At 42.3% G+C, this 25,067-nt stretch overlaps 1 protein-coding gene across 8 annotated transcripts in view; it reads right to left on the reverse strand.

The window, feature by feature from the left end:
• Positions 1-11,740: 11,740 nt before the first annotated feature.
• RIMBP2 (RIMS binding protein 2) overlaps positions 11,741-25,067 on the reverse strand; it is a 351,407-nt gene continuing 338,080 nt past the window's right edge. For 6 of the 8 annotated variants that reach the window (XM_075274789.1, XM_075274730.1, XM_075274757.1 and 3 more), the window contains 3 exons: positions 24,085-24,156; positions 18,736-18,870; positions 11,741-13,119 (listed from right to left, as the gene is read on the reverse strand). In XM_075274789.1, coding sequence (XP_075130890.1) covers positions 12,931-13,119; positions 18,736-18,870; positions 24,085-24,156 — 396 coding nt within the window. In that variant the 3' untranslated portion in view covers positions 11,741-12,930. Of the gene's footprint in view, positions 13,120-14,392; positions 14,440-18,735; positions 18,871-24,084; positions 24,157-25,067 lie in introns of all 8 variants that reach the window. The other 2 variants (XM_075274773.1, XM_075274765.1) reach the window with 2 other exon arrangements.

Below are 25,067 nucleotides of genomic sequence, written 5' to 3' on the forward strand. Positions count from 1 at the left end.
AAGGCTGAAGACCCTTACACTAAGTCATATAGCACAACAGTGCTGCCACAAGGTGCTTCAGGACACATGTACTTACTGCTATGTCCTGGGACCTACCTGTACTTTTCCATTAGAAGCAATGAAAGTATATGTTCAGCCCCATATTTAGTGGTCAATGTATGCGCTCAGGAGCACCGTATGGCAGCATCCTTATGGTGGAAACACATTATGTATCTGGATGCAAAAACACTCCATCAGAATAATGTCCCATAGCAGCCCCCTATACACGATATTATGTCCCATAGTGGCCCCTGCATACAGTATTGTGTCTGATAGCAGCCCCTGTACACAGTATAATAATTCAACTTTAATAATATTCCAATTTTTGATATTGACTAGCTATAGTCATGGCCAAAAGTTTTGAAAATGACACAAATATTATATTTTCACATGATCTGCTGCCCTCTGGTTTTTATGTGTGTTTGTCAGATGTTTTTATCACATACAGAAATATAATTGCAATCATATTATGAGTAGCAAAAGCTTATATTGACAGTTGGAATGAGTTAATGCAGCAAGTCAATATTTGCAGTGTTGACCCTTCTTCTTCAGGACCTCTGCAATTCTCCCTGGCATGCTCTCAATCAACTTCTGGACCAAATCCTGACTGATAGCAGTCCATTCTTGCACAATCAATGCTTGCATTTTGTCAGAATTTGTAGGTTTTTGTTTGTCCACCCGTCTCTTGATGATTGACCACAAGTTCTCAATGGGATTAAGATCTGGGGAGTTTCCAGGCCATGGACCCAAAATCTCTGTTTTGTTCCTTGAGCCATTTAGTTATCACCTTTGCTTTATGGCAAGGTGCTGCATCATGCTGGAAAAGGCATTGTTGATCGCCAAACTGCTCTTGGACGGTTGGGAGAAGTTGATCTTGGAGGACATTCTGGTACCATTCTTTATTCATGGCTGTGTTTTTAGGAAAGACTGTGAGAGAGTCGATTCCCTTGGCTGAGAAGCAACCCCACACATGAACGGTTTCAGGATGCTTTACAGTTGGCATGAGACAAGATTGGTGGTAGCGCTCACCTCGTCTTCTTCAAATAAGCTGTTTTCCAGAAGTCCCAAACAATCGAAAAGGGGATTCATCAGAGAAAATGACTTTACCCCAGTCCTCAGCAGTCCACTCCCTGTACCTTTTGCAGAATATCAGTCTGTCCCTGATGTTTTTTCTGGAGAGAAGTGGCTTCTTTGCTGCCCTCCTTGAGACCAGGCCTTGCTCCAAGAGTCTCCGCCTCACAGTGCGTGCAGATGCACTCACACCTGCCTGCTGCCATTCCTGAGCAAGCTCTGCACTGCTGGTAGCCCGATCCCACAGCTGAAACACTTTTAAGAGACAGTCCTGGCGCTTGCTTGTCTTTCTTGGGCGCCCTGGAGCCTTTTTGCCAACAATGGAACCTCTCTCCTTGAAGTTCTTGATGATGTGATAGATTGTTGACTGAGGTGCAATCTTTCTAGCTGCGATACTCTTCCCTGTTAGGTCATTTTTGTGCAGTGCAATGATGACTGCACGTGTTTCTTTAGAGATAACCATGGTTAACAGAAGAGAAACAATGATGCCAAGCACCAGCCTCCTTTTAAAGTGTCCAGTGGTGTCATTCTTACTTAATCATGACAGATTGATCTCTGGCCCTGTCCTCATCAACACCCACACCTGTGTTAATGGAGCAATCACTGAAATGATGTTAGTTGGTCCTTTTACGGCAGGGCTGCAATGATGTTGAAATGTGTTTTGGGGGATAAAGTTCATTTTCTAGGCAAATATTGACTTTGCAAGTAATTGCTGTTAAGCTGATCACTCTTTATAACATTCTGGAGTATATGCAAATTGCATTAGAAAAACTGAAGCAGTAGACTTTGTAAAAATTAATATTTGTATCATTCTCAAAACTTTTGGCCATGACTGTATTATTGAACTGTGGAGTCCCTTCAGACCCCAGAGTATAATAAGTGGAGCCTCAGGAGAGGTGATCAAACATAAAAAATAATGTTACTCACCCACCCGGAACTCTGGAGCTGCTCTGGACTTTTGGGCACTTCTGCCTGAAGTCAGTGACTGCTGATTGGGTCTCGGGTCACGTATGCATAATGACGATGAAGTGACTCATGCGGCCCTATCAGCAACCTCTTACATCAGGCAGAAGTGCTGAAGAGAACGGAGCGGCTTTGGAGCGTAAGGAAGGTAACATTTTTTTTATGTTTGTTCACCTTCCCTGTGCCTCCACTTATTATACTCTGGGGTCTGAAGAGACCCCATAGTATAATAATAGCAGTTTTGGTGAGGAGTCGGGCTGCCCATGCAAGGGAAGTAAACCTCACGTGCCTCTCTTGGCACGCGTGCTGGGGGTTGCTGACCCCTGATCTTAGAAGTACTTATAGGAATTCTATCATTAGAATACCCATTTTAAACTAAATACACATAGGAATAGCCCTAAGAAAGGCTATTCTTCTCTTTCCTTTATTATTCTGTTCCACGTCACCGTTCCTGAGAAATATCTTCTTTCTTTCTGTTTGAGTGCTGGGAAACGCCCCAGTGCTGCGAGAAAACTCATGTACATAAGGAAGAAAGAAGATATTTCTCAGGAACGGCGGTGCGGAGAACAATAATAAAGGTAAGAGAAAAATAGCCTTTCTTAAGGCTTTTGATAAGTGTATTTAGTTTAAAAAGGATATTCTAATAATAGAATCCCTTTATACTTCTACCTTCTGCTCAATCCAATCCTTGTTTTGGCTCAAAAATCTGGAACAAAAAAGCTGCGTTTCTGCACCTCGAGACTTAAGCATAAATGAATAAGATAGGCCCAAGCAAAATATTAGGGCCACATGTAGGGTGTTTTTAAAAATCAGGAAACAGCAGAATAAGTATAGAGCTCACTTTAATTTTCCTTTGGCATCATTAGCAAGTTTCCAATTTTAATACATTTTTTTTTTATTTTAATACATTCCCCCTAAGGAGTACCGTATTTTTCGGACTATAAGACACACTTTTTTCCCCCAAAATTTGGGGGGAAAAGAAGGGTGCGTCTTATAGTCCGAATGTGGCGCCTGGCATCCGCTGTAATAGAGAGGCGGATGCCGGCAAGGGATAGATGCAGGTGCCGGGGCCTGAGACATCGCTACGCTCCTCTGCCCTGCATGAAGCCAGCAGCGGCAGGAGTGATGCTATTCCGCTCCTCCGTCCCCCTGCCGCTGGCTTCATGCAGGGCAGAGGAGCGTAGCGATGTCTCAGGCCCCGGCACCTGTGCCGGCGTCTATCCCTCGCCGGCATCCGCCTCTCTAGTACAGCAGATGCCGGGTCTGTATTGGTGGCCCCTTCTCCCCCGGGGCCGGTCCCCACCGGCCACATACCTGTAAAGTTGCAGGCCGGCTCTGCGTGGCGATATCGCAGGAGCCGACCTGTTCGGGTGACAGCCGGGAGCCTAATGAGGCTCCCAGGCCTGTCACGGCTATATTAGTATTGCGGCTGGGTCTATGAATGTCCCATAGACGGCAATACAGTTGTATTGCCATCTATGGGACTTGCAATCAAGTGACCGCAGGTTCAAACCCCCGGGGGGGAATAAAATAGTAAAAAAATAAATAAAACTTTGAAAATATATATTAAAAAAAATGAAATAAATAAAGGTTCTAAATCACCTCCTTTCCCTAGAATATATATAACAGTAGAAAATCATAAACCGCCGGGTTTTTTTTCAATACAAGGTGATCTAAGCAATAAATATTCCCCAAAATGGTACAACTAAAAAGTACATCTGGCCCCGCAAAAAAAACAAAAAAACACTCTAATCGTCCCCGTACAGCTGCAGGGTCACCTGTCAATGTGGCCTTGCAGCTGTTGCAAAACTACAACTCCCATATATTAACCCCTTCCCGCCGATGGCATTTTTTGATTTTCGTTTTTCGTTTTTGACTCCCCTCCTTCTAAACCCCATAACTTTTTTATTTCTCCGCTCCCAGAGTCATATGAGGTCTTAATTTTTGCGGGACAATTTTTTCTTCATAATGCCACCATTAATTATTCTATATAATGTACTGGGAAGCAGGAAAAAAATTCAGAATGGGGTGGATTTGAAGAAAAAATGCATTTCTGCGACTTTCTTACGGGCTTTGGTTTTACGGCGTTCACTGTGCAGCCAAAATGACATGTCCCCTATATTCTGTGTTTCGGTACGGTTCCAGGGATACCAAATTTATATGGTTTTATTTACATTTTGACCCCTAAAAAAAATTCCAAAACGGTGTTAAAAATTTTTTTTTATAAAAGTCGCCATATTCCGACGGCCGTAACTTTTTTATACATAGGTGTACGGGGATGCATAGGGCGTCTTTTTTTGCGGGGCCGGGTGTACTTTTTAGTTCTACCATTTTCAGGAAATGTTATTGCTTTGATCACTTTTTATTCAAATTTTTATCAGAATTAAAACAGTGAAAAAACGGCGGTTTGGCACTTTTGACTATTTTTCCTGCTACGGCGTTTACCAAACAGGAAAAATATTTGTATAGATTTGTAGAGCGGGCGATTTCGGACGCGGGGATACCTAACATGTATATGTTTCACAGTTTTTAACTACTTTTATATCTGTTCTAGGGAAAGGGGGGTGATTTGAACTTTTAATACTTTTTATATTTTTTTAATTTTTTTTTTCCTTTTTTTTTGCATTTATTAGACCCCCTAGGGGTGTTGAACCCCAGGGGGTCTGATCACTAATGCAATGCATTACAATGCTAATGCATTGCAAAAAAGCATCATCTCTTTTGCAGGCTGTATACACCAGCCTGCAAAAGAGAGAATTTGCAGACCGGCTGGGAGCCTTTAACAAGGCTCCCGGCTGTCATGGCAACGGGGGGTCGGCCCTGGAGCATGCTCCAGGAGCCGGCGATCCCTGCCAAAATGGCGGCGCCCATGCGCCGCCGGGAAAATGGCGCCTCCGGCGCCTTTGACAGCAGTGCCGGAGGGGTTAATGCCTCCGATCGGTCCGGGGACCGATCGGAGGCATTAGAGCCGGTTGTCTACTGCTTAAAGCAGTAGACACCCGGCGGCTATGACGGCCGCCCGGTTCCCGGGCGGTCGCCATAGTTACAGACCCGACACGCGCCGTACTATTACGGCGCATGTCGGAAAGGGGTTAAATATTTTACCCTTTTTTGTTTCAATTTTTTTTTCCCTATTTTCCTCCTCTAATACCTTATGCGTCTTATAGTCCAGTGCGTCTTATAGTCCGTCAGTTTTTAGCTGAAAGACTTGTACTACTCCAATCCCCATGGTTTAACCCCTATTCTGCAAGGTGTCTCCCTATATTTTCCACCTCTGGTAGCCAGAACAATTTTCAGTTTTAAAGTGGACTAATAAAACCTAAATTGCAATGTTTAAAAAATATAGTAACCCCATACCTATATATTTTATATATTATACAGATAGCGACATTGCCAGTTGGTACTGTGTATGAACAGGCACCTTCATTCAATTTTGTTTTAAAATGTTTTATTTTTTTTTAAAAATGCAAATAAATATTTGTTGTTAAAAGTGGAAACCGAACAAAAAGTTATGTGCACCAAACCTGCTAAAAAAAACAAACAAGTTCAACTTATTCAATTTGCATTCAGATCACTTAGGCCTACATCTGCATACACATATTTTCAGAAAATCGTCAGAACTGGAAGGAACCAAAATCTGTTCCGAAACTGGAAATGTTTTTTTTAAAAAAAAGTATCCTATAAAATGTAGGGGTTGCACACCATGAAAAGTGAGTGCACTGCTAAACCCTATATATTTCTTGAACGTAAACAATTTGAAAATTACCCAGTGTCTCACTGCATTATCAATTGCCATGTCCATCTTCATACAACTTTGTGACAAACACATAATTTTTTAAAAATGCACTAAAACATATATTTGCACCTAAAACCATATTCAATCGTACATTCACACACAAAATAATAGATCAAGGTATACGCAATTTATATATACCCCAGACATCAACTGCAGCAAAACTCATACTCTAAAAAAACACTGACACAGAACACAAGCAGTTTTTTGCTGTCTTTCACTAATATATTAAAAACCTTTACTACACATAGCAGACTGTGATACCAAAATCTAGCTTTTTTTGAGATTGCACAGCCTACTATATACTGTATATAAAAACACATCCTAATTTTTGATATGAGATGAGATTCTCTTCTTTACAATACCTCCAAGATCATCTTCATAGGCCTACCTGATCCTGATATATTGGTGTTAGTAGTAAGGACATATTACATACAGTATGTCTTCTGCTACTAAAATGCCACTCTGGGTGGATGTATAGATACGTGATGGCAGGGAAAGGGTTGTCTGGACCAGTGGTCCCCAACCTTTTTTCCACTCCACCAGGGACCAGTTTCAGCAAGACAATTTTTCTATGGCCCGGTGGGGGCGGGAAGGGGTGTGGTTGGGGGGCGGGGTTGAGTATGATCTGTGCCCCCGGTGAAGGCTATCGGTGCCGGTACCGTAGCTCTTCACCATTAGAAGTGCGTTCCTGACAGTCATTCAGGAACGCCGTTCTTCACAGCAGCACCTATAGCGCTGGGGGAGGTGTTCCTCACCACACTCACAGTACAACGTTATAAGCGCTGCTGTGAAGAACGGCGTTCCTGACTGTCAGGAAAGCCCTTCTAAAGGTGAAGAGCTACGGTACTGGCACCAATAGCCATCACCGGGGGCACAGATCATGAAAGCCGACAGTGTGCTTTCCCCCCGGTATTAATGATATGCAGCATTTATATATGGGCAATTAGGGGCATTATTAATACAAGGTGGGGGGGTTATGCCCCTTATATAAATAACTCCTGTTAATAAAGTGCCCCCTCCTAACGACCCCTTAAAAACAACTTGCCTTAAAAAACAAAGTTAAACTCACCTATCTAGGAGTGCCTGATGCAGCCGGCGTCACTTTTTCATTAGCCGGGACACAGCACGCAGGACGTCTGCTGCGTCTCAGCGTAGGAGGCGCGTGACGTCATCACATTGCGCCTCCCACACAGAGAAACAGACGTGTTGTCTGTCTTCTCTGTGTCTAACAGCCGCACAATTAGTATTAAATAGATCGGTGTCTTACAGACGCCGGTCTATTTAACAGCGCAGCCTGGGGCATCACTATCAGGAGGGGCAGCATGTAGTAATGGTCTGGAGCAAATCACCAAACAACCAAGCTGCTGACTCCTCGACGCCGGTTCGCGGACCGGTGCAACATGCCCCTGCGGACTGGCGGTTGGGTACCCCTGTTCTAGACTATATTTATCCCATAATCATTTAGCTAAGGCACCTGATAATTGGTAACGTTTGACCTTTCGTTCTTATACCTTTTTATTGATATTTTATCATTTTCTCCTAAAGCGTGAACTTGGTGCTTAATCAAGACCCTACTAGGTGCATTGAAGAACAGGGAGATGATTTGCTCAGCCCTCTCTTCCTACTTTATGATACCTCTGCCCTGATTATTTTGAAGGCTTATAAGACCATCATTAGAAACTGTATTTCACTCAGTACACGTTAACACACTAGAAACAAGGAAATTTATGACCTGACCTGTATTGCTAGGTCAGCGTAAACACTTCCTAGCCTGTTCCAACCTTAGTGGCGTTGACAGGAATGCCTTAAAGACATTTTACGGTAAATTTAAAAGTAAACTTCACCATGTCACATGCACATTATATGGATGATAATAAAGGCAGTATGGTCGTGGCAGTTATGGTCAAGAAACATAGAACACAATTCTTTTAAGGCTGGAGACTCCATGTAGCGTAAACCGCACAGCAAAAACTGGCATTTTATAATATATGCAAAGTGGATGGGATTTTGGCTAATTCTATCCACACATGGCAGAAAAATATCCGCAGTGGACATGCTGAGATTTCATAAAGCATATAATTTTTGTAAATCGAAGTATGTCAATTATACCTACACTATAGCATTTTCCTTATAAGGTGAACATTATTGAAAGCAACAAGGCCACATATGAAAGAGTCTTTAATATAGGAAATAGTAGTATACATATTAATAATAATAGTGAATAATTATATATATGTCGCCAACATATTCCTCAGCACTTTACAAATCGGAGGGTACTTGGACAGTATTTAATATTACAGTGTGATAAAAAAAAAAAAAGATGTATCCAATAAAAGGAGTGAGGGCGTTGCTTGTAACAGCTTTCAATCTATGGGCCCCTTCACACAGAGTTTACGCTCTGTGTATTCTGTATATTTTACACGTGTAAAAATACACGTGTAAAATGTATTTAGCCATTGAGTTCAATGGCATTTCATATAACGCACGCACAAAAAGACGTGTGTTATACGAACATTCCATTGAATTCAATGGCTAACTACCTTTTACACGTGTTTAGACTATAATGGGTTCCGTGTGCTTGCCGCTAGATCTCCGCAGCGAACATGCAGAGAGGAAAGTACTTAATAATCTACTTTCCTCTCCGCTTGACTCGTGCGGAGATCTCGCGGCAAACACACGGACCCCATTATAGTCTATGGGGTCTGTGTGCTTTCACTGCACACCGCTTGTGAATGCATTCGATAGTCTGTTTGGGGGGTCCCCATGCGGTCAGATTATTCTGGAGAGTGTAAAGGGGATTACAACTAGTTTCCTATATGTAACCTTAGTTGAGATACATGAGTTCCCAGGTCTGGTAAAACCTGTGTGGATGTTCTATTACTGCTTATTTCTTTCTTTTCTCATTAGGCTGGCCACTTAATGCCCTATTTTTCTACTCTTTCTAGTCTTGGTATCTAGGAACAATGTACCAAAACTAAGGAAATGTTCACAACAACTCGATTTTATAAAGAAGTGCTTTATTTACTTACTTGCAGAAGTGGAGCTGTAGTAGGGTGTGTCTGCCCTGACCTTATAACGGTAAGTTCAGACGGCAGAATTTACATTCCGCGTTTGAACATTACACGCGGCTAGCTGCGTCGGGCGTCAGTGCAGCGGATTAGTATTAGGGTCAAATGAATGGACCTAATCGGGAGGGAGCCTTGCAAGAAGGCTCATGTTGCTTCCGCTAGGTAACGGAAAAAAGCAGCGAGCCAGTTTTGTCAGCGGATTCTGCATCAAAATCCACTCCCAAAAAAACGTGTGAACTCAGCATAAGGGGTCAGTCTTCAGCATCTTCAGTGTTTTATAGAAAAAAACTGCATAGGATTATGGGAAATATCCATGATATAAAAATGATTCCATTAGACAGCAAGCTGGATTGTTGGTGGAGTTGACACAGTGGAAAATCTGTTGGACTACAGCAGCCTGCAAGGATTTTGTTTGTACACAGTATGTGATATTTTCTGATAAATTTTTTATATTTTTTTGTCAAAAATTGGACTTCTTAAAAAGTCCTTTGGATTTCTTTTCATCAATCAAGGTCTGATTGTTAACTGGAAAATCCCCTGCTTCACAGAGACAGAGTAATGTCATCTCCAACATGACCTGGGCCCTAGTCCTCTCCTTTTCAAGTTGAGATGTAATTGAGATTAAGTGACCTTGAAGTCCTGCTTAGTGGGCCAGCCAAACCCACCCCAGGTCAGAAGAGGAGACCTCGTATTGAACCATATGATGAGAGAGTTGGATCCTAATTAAAGAGCTTGTTTTGGAAATCCATTTATTCTTTTATTTTTTAAATACTTTAGTTTTTTATTTAACTTAAGTTTACATTTTTTGTTGTCTCACTAGGGGGTACAAACAGCAGTCTTCTAAATGAAGGGGTAGGCCCAGGATCACTGGTTACACCCTAGGCTTGCCATGCAAACTAATCATGTTAAGGGACAGCACTGGGTGGCAACAATTGGTAAAAGAGGTTGATTGCTAGGACGGGTCGGGGCCTCCGCTGTGCTGCACGGAGGCGCCCAACCGGATCCTTGTCCAGCGCCGGAGTCACTGCTGGTGCACGGCTTGAGTGTGAAGAGGTTCTGTTTTTCCTCTAGCATCGGGATTGGCATTTCCATGGTCAGCGACAGGCCTGAGGCTATTTAAGCCTCATTTTGGTTCTGGCCCACCACTGGTTATTTGTTTACCAACAGCATCAGCTCCCCTAGCGATGAGCCCTCCTGTCTTCCTTCCTTGCTCCCTGCCTCCTGTCCCTGAACTTGGATTCGCTGGATGTGTTTGACCTGGCTTGCTTTTCAATCCTCTCCTCTGTGATCCTGATTTGGCACCTTCCTGACCTCTTGTGTATGACCCTTGGCTTCCACCTGACCTCCCTTTTGGATCCTGTTTTTGGCTACTCCTTTTACTTCTTGTGCCTCTGCCTCCTGTTACCACATAACTTCCAGTTATCGACTCGGCTTGTTTGACCACGTACTTGCTTCTTGGGTATCTGCATGACCCTCCTGGATTACCCTCCTGCTCATCTGCACTCCAGTCCATTCTGATCTCTTGGACTTCACTCTCAAATTAGTGTCTAGGTTCCTCTGGGTCCACTTACATTGGTTTCGCAGGGTGTGCGTCGCTTTCTGGGCAGTTGTGGATCTGGGCCTCGGACTTTTACCAAGTCCAGCGCCACCATCAGGTGCTCTGGTGAAGAACTCTGGGGCCTGGTTCTGCTCCGGTTAGGAGAGCGTAACACAGCCGGGACTGTTTTTGCCTCAGCACTTCGGGATTCTGGTTGCCCTGGGCTTCCTGAGTTATTTATTGCATTGGATTCCTAACATTGATCTTCAATGATGTGCACTGAACTGAATTTACGTACAGATTGAAGTTGATTTTCTCTGCAGCAAGACTGTACTTTCACACAATAAAAGTCATTATGCCAACAACCACCATTCCAACAGTATAGATGGCAGTCAAAATCTCCAGAAAATGCATTGCAGCACTGCGGAGTCCCTTAAAGGGCCAGCACACCGCCTATCCTGTTTTGCCAAACTATTTAAGTCAACTTTACCTTCAGGAAGGTGTCTAGGCAAAGGTTCCTTCCCATTAAGATGTACCTGCTACTGTGTTACTGACTTTTTAAATGCCTCCGATTCTGTTCAGCCTGACTTGATCTTTGCCTGTTTATCGTGTTGATTCTACACTGCTTTCCCTGACCCTTGCCTGTATACCATTTTGCATATACTTTGCCTCTGACCTTTGATTGCATCTCTGCCTCTTCCTTTGGTGCCATAAACCACCAGCCAGTGTGATAATGTGATATAGCGGATAAGCTCAGTAGAATAGCAGAGCTGTCCGTTAGTATTGCACAGTAGTTCAGCAGTCTAGGTAAGGACACAGTCTGTATAATGGGGTGGCGCACTTAGTGGAGCAGAAAGTGTTTGGAAAAGGGTGACGAAGTAGCGCATCACACTACTTCTGGAAAAGGTGATCATCCATGTGACCATTGCAGCCAGTCACTGGTCTCAGCATTCTTGTGTCATACATGTCATATCACCTCTGATGCCAGTTACTGGGTGTAGCGTATCTCTATCTAAAAAACAATCAAAGACTTTGGGGCCCATCAGACTGCTAGAACTGGAGTGGTAGGGGATCTAAACAAGTACTACTCTTAGCTTAATGTGGAAAACACCCAGGCAAAACATGACACACAGTAATTTTGTTTAATTTGTTTTTTTTCCTCATCTCTCAGATAAGCCATTTTTTTTTATTTTTCTGTCAACATGATTTTTGTGGGATAAAATGTACTTCCCATTGGCACCATTTAATTAAGAAATAATCGCATACTTTGTAGAAAATATCAAATTTATTTATATAAAATAATTTACACATCAAATGTACACATGCACACACCCACACAACACTTTAATCACTTTTAGGCCAGTAAATCTTAAATTTCATTCTAGCACAACATTATTTTACAGTTTATGTACACTCTGAAGACACAATGAGGGGAGTGTTTAGTTGTAAACCTTCATTTTACAAAAGAAAGGCAGTCTGAAAATCATGTATAAAGAGTACAAAGAACCTACAAATGGACTTTACTTACAAAATAGTAACAGGGATTTTTGCAGTAATGATACATTTGAAGATGCCAATCTGAAATTAAGTGTATAATTCTCATCTCGTTAATCTGACTGGAGTGACACTAACAGTTACTTGGCTGCAAATGATACCAGTTGCATGGTTGCAGGTTGGTTGTAACAACATAACAAGGAAGGGGATCTGACATACATGTTTACTGAAATATATAACATTTGGAATTTCCTGTTCCTTTCAAGAATCTTAATGATTTTTGTAATCACAATGATACAATTCGAATACAACGGGATGCACACAAAACCTACAAAGAATATAATCTGTACATCTATTGAACATTACAAATCATTGTGCATCAAGTAAGGCAAAAACATCAAGGCTGCAAATAACTAAGTAGCTTGAAAATTGGGCCAATGTTTACCTTGTGGATTATTTATCACACGTACAGCCATCTTTGAAGCATGTTTATAATCAGCTGGAAGAGTTACTGTACTGATAGTTTTTTTTTAAGGCCTGATGCCCTTTAGGAATATTTCCATCTTAGATATTTATGGGGTATCCTGTAGCTATGCCATAAATGTCTAATACATATGGGTCCCACCTCTGGGACTAGTGCCTGTCTTCTTAATAGGGGTCTCCTGAGCTCCAGCTCACCTGGTGACCTGGCCGGTGACCACTGCATCTCTCCATTTACTTATAAGCATCACATAAACAGCCGAGGACACTTGTTCGACTAACTCCCATAGAAGTGAATAGGTGGTATGGGTTAGAGGACCTCCTTCTGGAGATATGGGTTCTAGAGATGGGACATGTACTGTATATATGAGACATTAATGGCAAATCATACTGTAAATGTACAAGATGAAAATCCCGTCTCAAGGCCTTAGTCTACCTTACATGTAAAATTTAGATAAAGTTAATTGTTTGTCCGAAGTAACTTATTTTACAGCCCCAAGTTTTTTTAACAGCTTTTTTCCTTTGGACAGCAGACCTTTTTTCTTCTTTGAAGCGCGATCTCTGCTTCTCATGGGACTCCCTGAACCCATGGAGGATGGTGGTGACATAGAATGTAGATGAACCGTTGGTGAAGGTGCTCTTCTTGGTGTACCTGTATTCTCAGATGGAGCCTATAAAATAAAGGTTCAAAAGTGATGACAACGTAGCATGATACAGTGCTTGCACTCCCTACTGTTTATCTAGCAATGGATACTATTGATTCCTACGATCTTACACAGGGTTAAATAGGTACATATGTGTTGGGCAGGCATGTGTACCCTACAGTCGTAAAGTGCTGAAGATGCAGATCCTTTGTAGAACCTGCGCTTGCATTCCTTTTACAAAAAAAAAATACAGCTTTTCATTCAATGATCCAATTAGTAAATTGAAAGGGTTGTCACACAGCTAAATTTACTTGAGCCTTAATTGGAATCAGAATAAGATTAGAGCTTTTTTCACAACCAATTCCAATTGTTATATCTACTGTACAATTTTAAGATCTAGCTGGAAAAGCACAATCCTACCACTAGGTGGCATCCATGTCAAAGTTGAAATAAGGAAAAAATGTTCTAGCTCTAGGCTGCTCATTGTTTGTTTGGTTGTGCAGGCTTCAGTCTGATTCTGATTCGAAATCAAGGTCATCTAAAACTTAGGAAAAAAAAAATCAAACATCCCATGTTTACACACCTGAAGATACCATGGTTTCAATGTGTGTAAGGAACTCTATAGCTGAGTTGTATGTTTCAGACTTCCAAAATTGGTAGTGCTTCAGTTATATGTACTGCCATAAGGTTTTGTAAGTCTACATTAGGAGGAATTAGCATTAGGAGACTTCTTTTTTAGTAAAAAAAAAAAAAAAAAAAAGGTTTAAGGCATGTATAATGGCTTTGAAACATACACCTCATATCATATTAAGACTTTCTGTGTCTAAAATATATGAGAGGTTTGTAACATTAGCAAGATCAAGTAACAAGTTTTTATGTACCTTGACAGAACGTTGAGGGCTAGATTTTTAGCAGGTGTAAATAACATTCTCTTTTTTATTTGCTCTGTACAACAGATCATTTGGGTTCGGAAGGAGGTCAAAAGGAATATAGCTAACCAGGGAAGGCAAGAAACAGCACATGCAGTTTGAAACATAGTTCTGTCAAGCACGGGTTAATTTACCATCACTTTTCAATGTGTTATTGAATTGTAAGGAATTGTCAGTGTAGACTGTTTGATCAGCAGCCACATAACCAGAGCAACTCTATTTCTGTCCAAGATATAAAAACTTGGTAATCATGTTACAAAATGCTCCCATACATTATTATGTGGTTTACTGTTATTGTTCTTTAATTTGAAAGAACATTTTCTGCATTGTGTCAGTAGAAAAACCATTGGTATCTTCAGTTGTTGACTTACGTGAAGGCTATACTGCCTCATTAAGGTGTGAAATGTACACTCTTCTTCTGTTCCAAAGTAGATGAGCCAGGACAAAACAGAAAATAAAGCAGTGATGACACAAACAAAAGTAATGTAAAAAAATTAGGTTTAAAAAGTGGATTTCATATATATAAACAAAATGGCATTAAAATAAATGAAAAACTAGTGCAAAAATACCGTCACCATAACAAGGCATAAACACAATAATACATTAAACTTTTGAATGTAAAGGACATCAGACAAATGTTGAACTGAAAGAGAAACAAACTGGTATGCAGTGACGTATGACCCATTAAACTGCTCAAGAGTTTGCACAGTAGCAAATTGCGGAATTTGGAAAAATAAACAAAGGGATTATCCAATTTCTAATATCGATCCCATAGACTTGAATGGGGCAGTGTTGAAGTACCAAAAACTGCCACTACAAAATAGGGGCAAATAAGCAGCATGGTTCTTGGCATGTAAATATTACTCGGAGCTGCGCTGTCCCCGAACAGCAAATGTGGGGGGTCTTGGCAAGCGGACCCTCACAAATCTAATTTTGATAAGCTATTCTAAGAATAAGCCATCTATATTAGAAATTGAATAACCTCTTAAATTATGGAATACATACATGCATAATTTTGATGTTTTCAATTTTCATCATTTCCTCAACATTAGGTCTCACGTAAATATGAAATATGGCCATAATATGGATCCATGTGATTGGCCTTCAGCAGAATTACATTGTCTCATTCTGTGCCTTTAATTTATTACAGAGGAACACTGGTAAACTATTACAGCATGATGGACATGATACATTTTTTTGTATCACAGAGGCACCATACAGTAGCATATCGTGCTGTAATAAAGCCTCATAGCTGCTTTATGGGCAGTAATTTATGTGTATAAGCCTGTTCTGCTATTTATATTGATGTTTAGTGTTTTTTCTCATGGTAAAAAGGCATAAAAATCTTAGAAATACAGAATTTTACGTTATCTTGGACAAGAATCCCATACAACTATTTTTTGTATGGGATATATTTTAATAAACTGTTCCCAATAGGGTCATGTGGCATAATGATCCAATGTGGGAGCATAATGGGCTGTAGGACTCTGGATATGGCTGATAAACAGAGGCTAGACACGTGGTAGATTAGCAAGTGCATTGTTTCACATATCTCTTCCCCTGGCCAGCAGAGCTTTGGGGGGTGTAATGACTGTCTTACAGGTGGTATCAAGGGAGATTCTTACTACTACTCTACTTCAGAGGTAATGAATAGGGTTGGCCGCATCTACAAAGTACCCAGTTTGATGGAGCCCTAGTACTTGCTCTATTTGCCCCATAACATGCACTAAAATGTGATTTGCCCCATAACATGCACCAAAATGTGGGCACAACTGTTTCTGCCACCTGCAACCTTACCTGACCTGCCAAGTCTGGACTGTGCTTGGGAGGTGACCCCCACCCCCTGCCATTATGGTCCAATAAGGGTCTGTTCTGCCTCTTCAATGGATTTAGCATGAGGAGACCCCATACCTTTACTGTGTGGCTGTGACTATGCAGACAGAGCCTGCAGCAAGGACTCTTCAAGGCAATAGTGGGATGATTTCTCTAGAGACTGTATTCCCTGCTAAAAAGGGTATATCAGTGACTGTATCCACTAACAAGGATGGGTGAGGCCTTAGAATATGGATTCCCTGCTGAAAATCGGGATCAAATAAATAGGATCAGGCTGCTAACACATTCACCAGCTATACTGGAGACCAGCTATTGGCCATTAACCACTTCTGGACCACCCATAGACGTTATACATCCGGGAAGTGGTTGCCTTGTTCTGACAGGACGTGCCGGTACGGACGTTGCTGATACTGTGAGCCAGCTGAAACTTCAGCCAGAGCTCCCAGAGAGATGGCAGGGAAGGTTTATTCCCTTCCCTGCCTTCTCAATCGCTGTGTATACAGCGCTCAATGATGCGGCCGCCCTCTGACCCGGCGGTCACGTGATCTGCCGGGCTCAGTGTCATGCAAGAGCTGCTTGGTCCTTCAGGACCCAGATCAGCTCTGTATACTGAGTATACAGAGTGCAGGAGGCTGTATTCCTTCTGCAACTGGAGTTAATGTACCAGCCCCAGTTATAGGAGAAATCAGCCTCCTCAACGAAGAAAAAAGTGATCGGATGTCCCCAAAGGGGACACCATCTGAAAAGAAAAGAAACATAAAAAAATAAATAAAAAAGTAAAAAAAAATGTAAATAAATTAATAAAAAAAATAAGTAAAATACTACGCCAATAAAATGCCGTTATTAAAGGTTATAGCTCCACCTCCGACAACACCATACAAATAAAAATTGCCATAATGGAGAGGAAAAACTAGTTTAGGGAGCCTTCACACGGAGTATACGCTCCGCTCATTCTGAACGTAAAACTCGTTCAGAATGAGTGCATAAAAAACAGATCCCAGTTGCACTTTGTGTTATTAAAAAAAGAAAAGTGAAAAACAGACACAATTCCCCTATTTTGTTTATATTTTCCCGAATATAAAAAAATGAAAACATATTTGAAAATAAAAACAACATAAAAATAAAGCCCTATGTGTCCATGAAAAAAGACGCAAAAATTAGTTGAATGAGACGTATGAGAAAAATGTTAAAGCCCTCAAAAATGCACGTACAAAATAAACCGAAATTTGTCTGGTTCTGGACCACAAATTGGCCCGGTACTGAAGTGGTTAAGAAGTCAAAACCACAGGGAACTAACACAAGCTTATTTTTCCCTAGAGAGGTCATGAGGCCATTTAGGGGTCAAAGATCTACCCCTGGGAGCAGAGGAGACAAGTCCTTTGTACCTTCAATTATCATTGGAAATGTAAGAAGTAAGATGAATGGACTGCATGCATTAGGGTAGGTTCACACGGAGTAACGTGCCGCGTGATGTGGCACGTATACGGCGTGTGAGACTTTGAGCGCCGTATACGCTCCCATTGATTTCAATGGGAGCCGGGATCGTATACGCGGCGTTATTTTGCGGCCGTGATTTTGCTCAAAGTCTCACGCCGTATACGTGCCACATCACGCGGCACGTTACTCCGTGTGAACTTACCCTTAGTCTTGAAAAGGAGTGAGTTCAGGCAGTGCAGTCTATTGTTTTCCACAGAATCATGGCTAAGTGATGATATCCCTGACTTAGCAGTTTCATGTGTTTTGCACTAAATGAGACAGGGATGGTGGTACTTCAAGAAGTGGAAGGTGGATAGTTTTTGTTAATGACTGGTGGTGTTTAGGGACACACCCTATTGTTAGGATCTGCCACTGCTGTAGGGACATTGAGATCCAGGCAGTGGTCCTTAGACCATTAAAGGGGTTGTCCCAACACAAGGATCCTATCTATACTGCTTGTTAATGTGGATGTAAGACTTTTCCTAAATACATTGCTTCAGCAAAACTGCTTTGTTTGTCCACTATCTTACTTTATTCAATTCATTGTGGGCACAGTCCTTGACTTATCTGCTCAAAAGTCAAGTGATGTATCTGTCTGCTCTCAGGGGGGAGGGAGGAGGGGCTAAGTGCATGGGAGCCAGCCTGTGTTTCTAGCTATTCCTGTGTCTACACCACGTGACCTAGCTTCCTGTTAGCAGATAGGGGAGAGGAGCAGCTTTCATTTCTTCTGTTCTCCCAGTTATCAGGCTAGCTAATTCAATTGTGTTCATTATGGCAGAGACAGGCAGTCTCTTTATGTAACACAGAATGGAGTTGCGGCTGCCTGTACTTCATAGTCCAATATGGGTGGGTGGAGCTACATGTAATTTGGGGGCGGAGATAAACAACAGGTTGCATGTGAAACCCCGCCCACCAAATGATGCAAGAAACCAGGAAGAAAGAAGATTTTACAACAGTGAAGACTGGTGAGTATGCGACGTGGGAATACCCCTTTATTATCTCAGGTAAGGACTAGTCTATAAACTAGCTTTATTATGCATTTCTTATTAGACCTGATTTGCTGCAGTGAAAAGAAACATCAGTACAGCTTCACTTATATCAAGCTACTTCTCTGCTGTCAGCTAAATAGTTTGACAATCGTGTTGGTAAGAAGACACTGCCTAACAACCATTGTCTTTCCTTTCCATGGGGCTACTTGGCAGTGCATCCTTAGTATTAGTATGTCCCATGTCCCAGAAGTGGGCCTAGGAGCCTTGTCAGAAATTTAGACTTTTTTTTTTATATTACCGATGTAGTAGTCATAGGTAAAGAATCTCCTTAAATGACAGTTCACTAAAACCAATAATTTAAGAAATCAGGATTTTACATTATATGCCGTGTCAATATACAAAGAACAACACCTTACCCTCTTGACTTTTGTTCGCATTGGAGTGTCTGGAGGGTATCGAGATGGTGCATCAGAAAGGTAAACTTCAACATCATCAGGCACTTCTTCCAGAAAATTAGAGGGGACAAGGCCTTTATGTCCATTTAGTTCACCCTACAAGCATATTTATTAAAAATACATTGCTAACAGTACAGTTCAATTACAGAATAAACAATGAGGGATTTAATATACTAAAACATGCATATTAAAAACATACTATAAATATATGTATATAGTAATGATTCACATATTTTTTGTGATCTATTTTAGGCAGGCGTAATTCAGTTGGTGCAGTATACAGTTGGTGTAATTGATTCATACTCTTGACTGGAGGTAGCAACATAGGTGTGATACATTGTTTACTGATATTTTGATTTCCCTTGTTTGTCTGAGGGTATGTTTTACCTTCATTTACTGTTCATTATATTTTTCTTATACTAAAAAGTTAATAGCTTGTACACACTGGGTTGGTTGTACCATGAATAAACTGAAATAAAAAAGGGTACCCCTTAGTCAAAGTGATAACGCTAAAACATGACTTTTATTTCTTTCTATTAAAATTTTTATTCCTTTCGTGTCCCCACCATAAAAACCAAGCAATAGGACTCTATAAATACAACTAGACCTGTTATAATGTTTGTAACTGATGTAGTGGGTGGAGAGCCCCTAATACACAGCTGGGTTGACACCCCACATAAATAACTAAATAGGCCAATTTCAGCTGGAGAGGGCTACAACCTCCATTCCCCCACCTTTGATATTTCACACACTAAAGATAGTATAACTAGGTGAGTCCACGGGTAGATACAATAAAACGCCAATGTGAATATACTGCTGCCTTAGTGAAACTGATTAGGAAGCCAAACCTGTGGGTCGGTTCTACACAGGTCCTTTAATATTCACCAGTGAAAATAGATTTTGCTGCACACACTGTTTTGTGATCAAAGGAATATAGCGCTTTTTAGGTCCTTAGACCTTCATCAGACGCGATCTAGTGTGGTAGCAGGATCAGTATAAGTGTCAAGTCATGCCTTGACACTTATACTGATCCTTCTACCACACTAGATCGCGTCTGATGAAGGTCTAAGGACCGAAACGTCATATCCAATTGATCTAGCCTGTCTTTCTATGCCAATATTTTGCATTGTGTCAAAAGGCGTTAACTATATTGTAAAATAAATCTCTATATTCCTTTGATCACAAAACAGTGTGTGCAGCAAAATCTATTTTCACTAGTATATTTGGGTCGAAGGACCTTTTTTCGCTAGCACCACATATAATTTTAGAGTGTGCGGTACCATTGACTTTTTTGCTACTTTAATATTCACCAGGCCTGATAGATTCAGTCCGCAGCAACTAAACGGCATATAAACCCGTGATAAACTCATTCCTATGTAAGAGTATCCTATGGATACCCATACCCCTATATTATGGTCTATAAAAAAGGATTGCAGTAAGAACTGCAGTTCCTGCGGCCAAGATGGTAGGTCGCACACTGGCGTTTCCATATACCGTATTTTCCGGACTATAAGGCGCACATAAAAACCTACGATTTCCTCAGAAATCGTAAGTGCGGCTTATAGTCCGGTACGCCTTATATATGGATGGAAGCGGCGGCAAAGTCTGCGTGCCGCTTCCATACATACATAAAAGGCACCGTAAGGGTGCATTCACAGTACGGAACGCCGGCGTGTATCACAGCAGTACACGCCGGCGTTACAGCAGGGCTGCCGGACACTTCCTATTCATTTCTATGGGAGCCGGCATGCGAGCGCTCCCCATAGAAACGAATGGACAGACACTTCCCATTCATTTCTATGGGGAGCCGGCATGCAAGCGCTCCCCATAGAAATGAATGGACAGACACTTCCCATTCATTTCTATGGGAGCCGGCATGCGAGCGCTCTATGAATGGAAAAAAGCAGTCCATTCATTTCTATGGGGAGCGCTCGCATGCCGGCTCCCATAGAAATGAATGGGAAGTGTCCGGCAGCCCTGCTGTCATGCTGAAACAGAACGTGAAACTTACCGAGCGGTGCAAGGCGGGCGGGCATTCAGGCCTCCTCTTCCTCCGATGTTCCGTCCTTCTCCGGCGCTCGCTGATAATGGCCGGGGCGCATGCGCAATATCATAATGCTTCTACTACTGCGCATGCGCCCAGGCCATTATCAGCGAGCGGCGGAGGAGGAGGACGGAACATCGGAGGAAGAGGAGGCCTGAATGCCCGCCCACCCTGCACCGCTCGGTAAGTTTCACAATATTACGGTTGGGCTCTATCAGCATGATTTTGCTGATAGAGCCCCTCCTCGCCTGCCGAGCGCTTCCAATAGAAGCGGCTGGCACGCGGGGGGTTAAGCGGCCGCTGGCAAAGTCTGCCTGCCGCCGCTTTCAAGAAAATATAATGCGCACCGGACTGCGGCTTATAGTCCGGTGCGCCTTATATATGAACCGAGACGGACTATAAGGCGCTCATGGGCAATGCGGCTTATAGTCCAGTGCGCCTTATAGTCCGTAAAATACGGTAGGTGTAATAGGGACAGAAAGTTCACAGATGAAAACCCTGTGAATTTTCTGTGAAAAGTGCTGTTGAAAAAATTGTATTGCGTTTCTGCCGCATTTTTTTCCACAGCGCTTTTTGGGGCCTTAGCCTAACACAGTGTAAAGTTTTAGTCACTATTTTAATCACATTATAAAAACTTAGCATGGCTCAACATTATTAGAGATGAGCGAACACTAAAATGTTCGAGGTTCGAAATTCGATTCGAACAGCCGCTCACTGTTCGAGTGTTCGAATGGGTTTCGAACCCCATTATAGTCTATGGAGAACATATACTCGTTAAGGGGGAAACCCAAATCCGTGTCTGGAGGGTCACCAAGTCCACTATGACACCCCAGGAAATGATACCAACACCCTGGAATGACACTGGGACAGCAGGGGAAGTATGTCTGGGGGCATAAAAGTCACTTTATTTCATGGAAATCCCTGTCAGTTTGCGATTTTCGCAAGCTAACTTTTCCCCATAGAAATGCATTGGCCAGTGCTGATTGGACAGAGTACGGAACTCGACCAATCAGCGCTGGCTCTGCTGGAGGAGGCGGAGTCTAAAATCGCTCCACACCAGTCTCCATTCAGGTCCGACCTTAGACTCCGCCTCCTCCGGCAGAGCCAGCGCTGATTGGCCGAAGGCTGACCAATGCATTCCTATGCGAATGCAGAGACTTAGCAGTGCTGAGCCAGTTCTGCTCAACTACACATCTGATGCACACTCGGCACTGCTACATCAGATGTAGCAATCTGATGTAGCAGAGCCGAGGGTGCACTAGAACCCCTGTGCAAACTCAGTTCACGCTAATAGAATGCATTGGCCAGCGCTGATTGGCCAGAGTACGGAACTCGACCAATCAGCGCTGGCTCTGCTGGAGGAGGCGGAGTCTAAGATCGCTCCACACCAGTCTCCATTCAGGTCCGACCTTAGACTCCGCCTCTTCCTACAGAGCCAGCGCTGATTGGCCGAAGGCTGGCCAATGCATTCCTATGCGAATGCAGAGACTTAGCAGTGCTGAGCCAGTTCTGCTCAACTACACATCTGATGCACACTCGGCACTGCTACATCAGATGTAGCAATCTGATGTAACAGAGCCGAGGGTGCACTAGAACCCCTGTGCAATCTCAGTTCACGCTAATAGAATGCATTGGCCAGCGCTGATTGGCCAATGCATTCTATTAGCCCGATGAAGTAGAGCTGAATGTGTGTGCTAAGCACACACATTCAGCTCTACTTCATCGGGCTAATAGAATGCATTGGCCAAAGCATTCTATTAGCGTGAGCTGAGTTTGCACAGGGGTTCTAGTGCACCCTTGGCTCTGCTACATCAGATTGCTACATCTGATGTAGCAGTGCCGAGTGTGCATCAGATGTGTAGTTGAGCAGAACTGGCTCAGCACTGCTAAGTCTCTGCATTCGCATAGGAATGCATTGGCCAGCCTTCGGCCAATCAGCGCTAGCTCTGCCGGAGGAGGCGGAGTCTAAGGTCGGACCTGAATGGAGACTGGTGTGGAGCGATCTTAGACTCCGCCTCCTCCAGCAGAGCCAGCGCTGATTGGTCGAGTTCCATACTCCGGCCAATCAGCACTGTCCAATGCATTCCTATTGGAAAAAGTTTATGTCACAAAAATCACAATTACACACCCGATAGAGCCCCAAAAAGTTATTTTTAATAACATTCCTACCTAAATAAAGGTTATCCCTAGCTATCCCTGCCTGTACAGCTATCCCTGTCTCTTAGTCACAAAGTTCACATTCTCATATGACCCGGATTTGAAATTCACTATTCGTCTAAAATGGAGGTCACCTGATTTCGGCAGCCAATAACTTTTTCCGATTTTTTTCGATGCCTCCGGTGTCGTAGTTCCTGTCCCACCTCCCCTGCGCTGTTATTGGTGCAAAAAAAGCGCCAGGGAAGGTGGGAGGGGAATCAAATTTTTTTGGAGTTTGCCACGTGATGTTCGATTCGAATCGAACACATCGAACAGCCTGATATCCGATCGAACATGTGTTCGATAGAACACTGTTCGTTCATCTCTAAACATTATCAGTTATATTTGCAAAGCATCTTGCATGATTGAAAAGGTTAAAGGGGCTCTATCATTGGCAAAAGTCATTTTTAGCTAAGCACATCCTTGCATAGCCTTCAGAAAGGCTATTCCACAAGTATCTTTTGTTTGTAAGTTGCTTCAGCAGTTTTTTAATTAGTCCGTTTTTATTCATATGCTAATTAGCCTTCTCTGTTCACCCCAGAAGTGTCTGTGTTCTCAGTCTGCTCTATGTGTACGAGAGCAGAGAGATGAGTCATCAGCAGAGCAGCCTCTCATACACATAGAGAACAGCAGAGAGGCTGCAGCGACACTTCCGGGTGCACGCTGGAGGCTAAGGGCGGGTTCACATCTGCGCCCCGGTCTCCACTTTCAGGTTTCAGTCTTCTGCACCAAAAAACTGAACATGAGACGGAAACCGGCAGTCACTTTTCAAACCCCCTGAGTGTCCGCCCCTGAGTGTTTTGTGGTCTCCGCAGCGAAACCGTTTTGTTTTTGTTTGTTTTTTTAAAAAAGAAAACGTTTTTGCCGCGGAGACCACAAAACGCTCACGGGCGGACATTGTCGGCCGGGTTTCCATCTTGTGTCGGCAGAAGACAGAAACCTGAAAGCGGAGATTGCTCTATAGCACAAAGCAAGATATAGAGCAGCCTATAGTTTGTTTTCTTGTCTGGATAAATCATCTGGTAAAATGACTTAATATGTGCAAGTATGTTGATATCTGAACAACTTACATAGTAAAATCCATCTTCATCAATTTCACCAAACACTGTAATTATATCACCTGTGCAAAATGTTAGCTCCGCCTATAAGAAGACGAGAAATAACAGCATGAACAATTGTTTTTCTTGTATATTACAGAGCTTTAAATGTGAAGTAAACTTTCGTCAATCATAAAGTGTTTTTTTCTGGCACTTAATACTGTTAAAAAAAATCTTTATTGAGGAAAATCCCTTATAGGCCAAGTAAGTTGACCTGCCAGATATTTCGCCCATCACATATGGATTTTGTGACTGCTTTTGCCACATATTTTGACTTCATAATGCAAAGTATGTACGCCCCAGCATTCCTGCGGCAGATTGGCATGCCACAGATTTGAAAATCCCTACCATACCTTGAAGTGTGCAAGAATTTGTAGTGCTAGAAGTAGATGAAATTCTCAAAACTCAATCATCGTGCATTAAACTGCACTATTAACTGTTGCAGATATTCAGTGCAATGTACAAACACCCATATACCCAAGCAGGATACGTCCAGGGATACTGCACAGATGGTAGTCACTTTAAATGCCTTTAACTCCACAGATGTGGGGCTAGAGACACAATCTTGGTCTTGTTTAAAGCCAAGAATCATACCTGTAGCTTACCTAGATTTTGAGATATTGATTAAAGTGGAGCTCCATATACTCATAGTTTCACTTAAAAGAGGACCTTTAATGTCCTTATGCACATGCTGTTTTATATATCACTAGAAACCGACAGTGCATTGAAGTCAGCACACTGTCGGCTTTGCCATTGTGTGCCCTGGGGCTGGATATATCGGTGCCATTGAAGGGGCTCTATCAGCAGATTTATGAGTTATGAGCTAAAGATATTCCTGAATACCCTTTAAAAAGGCTATTCAGGTGCTGCTAATAATGTGTAAAAAGATCCCCCATTTTTTTTAATTACCTTGGTATTCCATATGTAAATTAGCTGGATCGTGCACCGCTGTCTTC

Source organism: Leptodactylus fuscus, chromosome 1, assembly GCF_031893055.1.
Source record: "Leptodactylus fuscus isolate aLepFus1 chromosome 1, aLepFus1.hap2, whole genome shotgun sequence".
Lineage (NCBI taxonomy): Eukaryota > Metazoa > Chordata > Amphibia > Anura > Leptodactylidae > Leptodactylus > Leptodactylus fuscus.